This window comes from Pseudomyrmex gracilis, unplaced genomic scaffold, assembly GCF_002006095.1.
Source record: "Pseudomyrmex gracilis isolate BER0280 unplaced genomic scaffold, ASM200609v1 scaffold_942, whole genome shotgun sequence".
Lineage (NCBI taxonomy): Eukaryota > Metazoa > Arthropoda > Insecta > Hymenoptera > Formicidae > Pseudomyrmex > Pseudomyrmex gracilis.
Genome location: NW_018021526.1, coordinates 4,308 through 12,820, shown reverse-complemented (window position 1 = coordinate 12,820; position 8,513 = coordinate 4,308). Strand labels below are relative to the sequence as shown.

At 38.7% G+C, this 8,513-nt stretch overlaps 1 protein-coding gene across 1 annotated transcript; it reads left to right on the top strand.

The window, feature by feature from the left end:
* Positions 1-2,882: 2,882 nt before the first annotated feature.
* Positions 2,883-3,870, top strand: LOC109861704. Its single transcript, XM_020441462.1, has 2 exons — positions 2,883-3,200; positions 3,298-3,870. Exons 1-2 carry the CDS (start codon positions 2,883-2,885, stop codon positions 3,868-3,870), a joined length of 891 nt encoding a protein of 296 aa, XP_020297051.1.
* Positions 3,871-8,513: the final 4,643 nt, after the last annotated feature.

Sequence of the window (8,513 nt, the reverse complement as noted above, 5' to 3'; positions counted from 1 at the left end):
AAACCGGCATCCGTTTCGCTCCGCTCCAGGGAAATTTCGTATTCTCCGCCGGGCAGACCGGCATTCCTTTCGCTCCGCTCCGGGAAATCTTGTATTCTCCGCCGGGTAAACCGGCATATTCCTTCCGCTCCGCTCCAGAGTAATCTCGTATTCTTCGCCAAGAAAACTGGCCTCCGTGGCAAGCTGTTCCAGGAGAACGTTATTCTCCCCCGATTAAACGAAGGCGCCGCTCTACGCCTAGCGGAAAAAGTCGACCGTACGCCGGCCTCATATTCGCGTCAGCGAGAAATAAATTTCTGCAAAGAACGATTTAATAATCTGGTAAAAAAGCGAATTTCTCAACCGAAGTCACTTTTCTTTTTCACTTAAATATTATTAAAACTTATTTTTCGAAAACTCATTTTACTAAAACTCGCTTTTCTAAAACTCACTTTTTCAAGATTGCCTTTGTAAAATTTACTTTGTAAATACTTTCTCTCTCTCTCTCTTTTATTTCTTTTTTTGTTTAATAAACACATATTATTCTTTTGTTAAGTCATAAACCGAGTCTACTCTGATTACTTTATCTTAAACAAGCCCTGATCCCGACGAGCTACCCCGCAGCTTTAATAATTAACTAAATAAGACGGAAAAAGCTTCGACAAAAAAGTCAAACCGTTACAATACAAATTGCAACACCTCAATCATGAATAATAAACGGTATAGGCGCTACGCGCCTTTGCTAATATACGTGTGGTCGCTTGTCGAGCGCATTCTAACGAGCTGCTCTCCCTTAACTTGTAGAATACGCAAGCCCATCGCCTCCCGTGCCGGCCGGAATTATTTCCTTGTGACGGACACAGAAAATGTCACGTTAAAATATATATATATATATATATTAAGAGGCACGGTAGTGCCTCGCGCCAAGTATATGCGCAAAACAAAGTGCGCGCGCGCTGCGCGAGGTACCCCGTGCCTCGTATACGCNAAATTTAGCCGAGAGCCTTTTCGAGATTTTCCAATCTCAACAACGGCTAAACCAATCGAGTTCGTAGTAGACTCAATCNAAAGTTAAGATCGAGGCACGAAAAAAAGTATTTCGCGGTTGTTTTCCTCCGTGCCTTTCCAACTGAGATTTCTTGATACAAAGTCCAAAATGCCAAAAAACTAGGTTCTAAGAATTTGTCTACGTCGTCGGACACGGATTTTCGTCAATCACCAGAGTGCGTACATGTAGAACGTGCTCTTCCTCTTGTCGCCGCCAGGTGTCAACAGTTTGTGCACAAGTCAAGGTCTATTGTAGCGTTCAATTTGAGAAGAGAAGTTTACGTATAGAAAATAATATAATACAATATAATACAATAATATATATATATATATATATATATATATATATACTACAAATATAAAAAAAATTCAAAAATATTATCGAGCGTGCTCTCTCGTTATTAAATTTGTTAAATATAAAATAAAAAATATTAAATATAAAATAGATATACTATCCTCTCTATGTTAATTTAGTGATTGGAAAGTTCCCGAAAACGCGATTTTACAATAAAGTTTATGAATAACAAATATACACATTTGATTTATTTTAATATTCTACATTTAATGATACATAGTCTTTTTCGCAAATCGCGGATATCTCAAGAACCAGAAGAGATAACTTGCAACTAATTTTGCAGGTACCTTCAATCGGCTATTCTGCGATTTATGACAAAGAGTGAAAGTTAACAAATTGAATATTTCGAGAACGGTAAAAGTTAGAGCAAAATGGTTTTTACATCTCAGTTCTTATTGGTTAGTTGCAAAATACCACATGGTAAAAGTGTGATAATTTTTATTATTAAAACAATTGATTGTTACTCACTAAAGTTAGAATGTTCGGACTAGGCTAGTATTTTGCAGTTTGTTGCGCTAAGGATTATGGCGCAAACCGTTTTTCTCTATCTCTTTTAGTTTAAAAGTTATTAATTTTGCAACTANCTGTGATATTGCGTAATAGCGACTTAAGGGTGATGACTTTTCGATCTTTTTGTAAGGTTTAATAATAATAAGCTTCAACGATTAATTTTAATACGTGATATGTAAAAACTGCAGTTGGACTGCCGAGATGTTTTTTGTTTGACGTCAATCNAGAAAACATGTTTATGCGTAATCTTTAAACTGTTTATTTTAAGACACCATCATTAAATTTAGTGAAAAAAGAGTTTCAAGTCATACTTTTTAGCAAATATGACAACAAAAAACTTACTTTTTTCACAGAAAGTAAATTTGCTACAGACGAAAACGACTCATGTCCCTCCGTTGAGGGTTAAGAATAAGACACAAATAATTAAGTTATATATAATGCAGTAAAAAGTGTTTGTCAAACCCATTCTACAAAAATGTGTGATATCCGCACAAAATACCTTTTCAAAAAAAGATAAAAAAAGGCGCCAAGTACATGCGCAACTCGTATTTCTAGAGAAAGTATTACTATCAAAATCTTCTACAAGATCTATTCTACAAAAGAAATGATATCAATAAGTTACGCCAAGTAAAATCTTTTATACATGGGTACAAAAACAAAAAATATATAAAACTTTGTAAGTTGTTTATACGTTGTAAAATAGAAAATATTCTAAATCAATAAAAATATTCTAAATCAATAAAATTTCAAATATTGTATGACCACTGCACTTTTTATATAAAGCACTCATTGATGTAAAAAATGATTTTGCCTTGCGTAGAAATACTTAAACTATGTCGAATTATACATATAGATTTCGATTTGTGTAAAATGTCAAAAACTCATGTGGAATGTTTCAAAATAAAAAATATTTAATGTAAAAAAACTTGGCGCGGCTGCACCGAAAACTAAANACGAAGTGAAGTTCAAGTTTCCCCGACTGCATTACAACATGACGAATATTGACGATTTCTGGAANGCTGATTTGATAAAATTGCGAAATTTGCGAAGCTATAACGACGGATATTGCTATCTACTGACAGTTATNGACGTGCTCAGCAAATTCGCGTGGGTGGAACAGTTGCGAGACAAAACAGGTGCTCAAGTTCTTTGCGCGTTTCACTGCGTGCTCTCGAGAAGTAGCGGACAAAGACCCGTATATCGGCAAACCGACAAAAGTAAAGAATTTATCGCGCATCCGTTGCAAAAGTTTATCAATGAAAAAAGAATTTGTTTCCGNGTTGCGCNTAATCCAGACGTTAAAGCAGCCGTGATTGAGCGTTTTAATAGAACGCTACAAGCGCTAGTAGCGCATGTGGCGCTACTTTATGCACAAAAACACAAAACGTTATCTCGATGTCTTGCAGAATATCATGCACGCATANAACCATACTCCTCATTCTTCCATATGTATGAAACCCGCGGATGTTACCACAGAAAACGCGAATATTATCCGCAAAAACACGTGGCATCGCTGGAAAAAACAGCGAGTCAAAGCAAAAGCAGCTAAATACTCTGTCGGCGATCTCGTACGTGTCAGTAGAGCAAAAGCCGCCTTTGAGAAGGGATACACGGCCGATTGGAGCAAAGAAATAATTCGAATTTATCGTGTTCTCGAGTGGCAAAATCCGCGTGTTTCCGAACTGAGTGATTTAGCAGATAAAGTTATAAACAAAATTTTCTACGAGCAAAAACTGTCTCCTGTTGTTAAAAACCTACAAGAAGAAACTTTCATCGTTGATCGGGTGATAAAGAGCAAAAGTCGGGGACGTAATAGGCAACTGCTAGTCAGTTGGCAAGGTTACCCGTTTAAATTTGATTCGTGGATTCCGGCTTTGAGTTTAACAACGCTGTCACAACAACAACAAAGCGACGACACTGATAGCGACAATGATGATGACAATGGAAGAACACTTTTTTGTAATTCTTCCAAGCAATAGCAGTGTTACGTCCTGACCTACGGTTACGATCGGGTCCTAACGGAGGAGCGCAACTTGACACACGACACTTTTGTGTATTATATCTCGGCACACTGACCTAAAGAGATAAGGCAAGCATGCGAGTCGAGCGAGACTGTTCAACGACGTAGTCAAGTCAACGGACTTCCCGATATTACTTGTCTAACGTCTTCTCACTCGTCGGTCCTCTTTTAGGTCTTAGAAACAAATCTAATTTACCTGGGACAGGACCTGGCGATCACGTGATGAGATTACAGGAATGAGTTTTCAGGTTGGATTGTTCAAAAGTTCATTTAATTAGTTAAAACCGTTTCATTTGTATGAGTATATAAATCATTTTTATTCAAAATATTAACATTTAGGTTTATTCAAAAAATATATTCTTACGNAAGTTGAATTAAATAATTGGACGTGTGATGAAGTTTGGTGTGAATTTGAATATACATTGGCATTGTTATTATTTTTAATCCTGGGAGTTTGTTATTAACATTACTGTTAGTATTTTCAATATTTTAAATCCTTATGTAAATGAGCACCGTCACTATTTAGGCTATTACGGGATAGACGGGGGTTGGTATACTTCGGTCCGCTCGCTCGACAGGCAGCGGTTCTCCGCCGCAAAGTTCGGTTTTAGATATCGCGTTGTTAGAATCACGGTTGATTTTTGGTGCGGTATGACAACTACATACGATTTGCTACTGCTCAAAGTTTGACAGTGGTGATCGGAAATCGGCAGCGGTTCAGAACAACTGACGTCGTGAGTTGCTAATCCGATGGAAATGGTAGTCAGCAGCGGCCCGGAACGACACACAAGGTCGTGAGCTGCTAATCTGACGGGAAAAGAAATCGGCAGTTGTTCGGAACGACACAAGGTCGCGAACAGCTAGTCCGACTGAAAGGAAATCGGCAGTTGTTCGGAACGACACAAGATCGCGAACAACTAGTCCGACTAGGATGTCGAGGAGAAGAGCTTACTAAATGAAGCAGTTATTAATTGAATTGTCGAACTTAATCCTTTCTTCCGAATATCAACCGTCTCGAAGTAGGTTTTACTGTGTGCGTGGGAATCTTAGATCGTTTTGCAAAACTATTGCGTTAGTAAGTACTCACTACTTATTGTTTTCGGTAGAATGTATGAATGTTGATTCGCTTCGCCCAAAAGTCAGGAGTCTGTCGGCTGGACTCAGGTGGAATGAATTGGTCGTCTCCTCTGATGGAAGTTGTCACAAGTCGCACTGTTTACTCGGATTTACGTGCCAAGATCGACGTCAAATTAAGAATCGTCTGGATTGTCGAATTTCAGACCGAACAGAAAAAGCAAGTATCTTTTTGTATGATCGAATTGACTCTAAGTTAAATTGTTGAATCGCACGAGAAGAAATAGAACTGTGTTAATAATCGTAATGCTGGTTATGAAGCTCTCTGACTCTCCGGTGTTCCAACGCCTTATATATGATGATCTCGGGGCGTTAACCCTTCTGATTTTTGCCAATCGTCTTTAGATTTTACTCTCCCACTCTTTACTGATTAAAATGTCGATCTTTCATTTGCTAATCCGATCAGGCAAAAGGACCAATCATCGACAATCATTCCTTCTGACTCGTTCAACATTTGTTTAAAGTTTGGTATTTGCACGTGCAATTTCTTGTTCATTTTCGGTGCCCAAACATTCCTTGCTAGAGATTAGCGGACCGCCTAAATTATCTAAGTTTATATTCGTGAACCAAACATCCGGGCTACTTGTTGATTAATTGACCAATACTCACTTGAAAGTCGGTAAGAGTGATTAGATAAAAAATTGCGATACGGATTTTATCTTAGTTCAATAGGTCCTCTGTTCTCTGCTCAAGGATTGTTATTTACAAATTAATTCTAAGGCGCAAATCTTAAAGCTAGTTTATGACTGGTTCCAAACAGACGGGGCCCGTGGAGTCCAGGACGTAACAGCAGTATGCTTTACTTTCCGCACAATACCACCATCGTGTTTTACTACGGAATTACCTCGCCGTATAGATTTGCAGGGAAAATGGAAAGGTGCTCTCACCGAGATTCAGTTTCGTTTTAGTTTTTTACATTTACGCGCGGATGAAGTCCTGATAACGCTTGCGAGTACCTTTCCCAACGGAGATGTTTCGTCAAATAACATTCCAATATCATCAGGAATTTATTCTTCACAAGCTGATCTTATAGAAGCTATAAATCATTTGTGCTCTTGAGAAAAATTGTATATTACATGGTCACTGACTTCGCTATATGGCAATAAAGTTTCTATATCGCTTATGTAAAGAAGACAAATGCAATCAAATTCATAATATAAAGGTTAGCGACAAATTGCGTCGTATACGGATTTTAAACATCCTCTTGTTACGTCCTGGGGACTNCACGGGCCCCTTTTTTTTGCAACGCGCTAACACATAACAAATTTCCCCTCTAGTAATAATAAAAAACAATAAATAATCCGAGCAGACCTCCTATTGTTTAGAGACTTGGACTCCAGACGATAGGAGAGCAAGCATAAATCACACTGGCGCCCAAAAAGATAAACCGCGCCTGGTAATACCCCAAAATTTTAAACTTATTGTTTAAACATCCTAAACAAACCCGGATATCTCCGGGCCAGGAAAAACACCGCTCATAAGAATTAGACCAGCCGGAGCAAATAGAACTCCGGCGCCACGAGCAATTTTCTTATAAGCAAATAGCAAAAAATCTAGGTGGCGTGATTGAAAACCAACACTCTCCCTTTCCTCTTCTTCGGAAAATTGGACGAGCCGACCGAGCCGAAAGATCGTCGCCGATTGGCGATCTCACGAAGTTTACTCGACCACTAACAAATGGGAACTGGCGAAGCTCGACTGAATTTTCCGATTGGAAGAGTCCTCGCTTACTCAAAATTGTATATAAGCCAGGACTCTCAGAACCAAAGGCAGATAGAGCCGCAGATTTTTGAAGTACCACAGCGAGTGAGTGAGTGACAGTGAGTGCAGAATGTGAGATCCCAGAGTGAACAATTGCGCCGCAGCAGCCTAGAACCTTTTATTAATCAACATCACTGGTCCGCAGCAAGTAGTAAGTCCACATTGTAATTATTTTCATTCGGAGGTTCCACTGTTCGCGTACTTACCTCTCGAAGTTGCGACTACTTTTCGGAGAAATCGAGAAAACGGTCAAAATAAACAAATACACGGACATGCTCAAAAATTCGGTTTAATCGGAAGGGCTACTCACGGTGCATAACCGTTTCGGGTAGCATCCAAATTTTTCGAAAGAGCTACTCACGAAGCATAGCCGTTCCGGGTGGCGTCCAAATTATCGGAAGGGCTACTCGCGGTATATAGCCGTCTCGGGTGGCATCCAAATCTTTTCGGAAGAGCTACTCGCGGTGTATAGCCGTCTCGGGTGGCGTCCGAATTATTTCTTTTTTCTCCCTAAATCACGGAAACAAACAAAACCCGCTTATCTCCGAATATCAGTCTTAGAATCATGACACATCCAAATTTATTCTTATCATTAAATTTATCGGAACCTAAGAAATGAAACTAAACCAAATTTGTCAACTGACATAAAAAAATACATTTCTAAGATGATCTAAGTTGCGTAAACATGGGTTAAAGAGGCTGGCTGCACTAAACAACTCGTATTCTCCCTCTCTTTCACACTTGCATCTTAGCTTATAGATTACTTTGTACGAAACGATTATGCGCTCCGTCATTGTATTAGTTTCAACACACCTGTATGTCAGTAATTTGCTAAGATTTTGATTTGTCTTTTTTTAAATAAATATAACTACATTATAATGTGTGGAATCAAACTAAAGAATTATTCTTTGTTATCCTTCTCTCCGTATTACCCATTCTCACTTCCTCGTTAATATTGCTAGGTCCCGTCTTTGGTAAATGAGATTTGCGTCTCAGACCTAAAAAGGGATCAACGAGTGAGTGTTCGCTAGACAGAGTAAGATCTGCGTACGCCGTTGACCTGTCGACGAATATAAACAAACTCTCTCGACTCTCTCACAACGGGACTTCCGTGTCCACTGTAAAGAGAGATATGGAAAACGACGCGGTTACTGTTGCGTCACACCACAACCCGACTGTATCCATGGGCCAGGACGTAACACTCTGTTAAGACATTTTTCGTAGTAGACAGGGTTGTCNATGTTGATAGTTTTGTACCAATCAGCTTGGCCCGTGCTATCCTCGACGTTATTTGTTTATTGCGATATTTGCGAGCCATACATAANCGGAGATGCGCTAACACCGCTTCTTCGAATAGTTACTAATAATACCACGAATAAGTATTTATATTGCGACAAAATATAAATTTAATTTTAATTAGGGGGGTATTTAGAATCTCTCATATACAAAATGCAAGTATAGCATCCTATATGAATTTTAGAATTGTTATTACAATTCGAATTTCACGTGTAAAAATTTACACGTGAACACGTATATACTACTATGATCAAAAAATAACCAAAATTTTTAATTTAAACCTCGCGGGCTTATCGGTTTAGAATTCTGTTGTTTGTGTCACGTTGGCAGCACTGTTACGGACACCCATGCCAAGCTTCTGCTTTTCTGCTTTTAACGTATTTCTGTTAAAACGCTGGTTAAACCTAAACA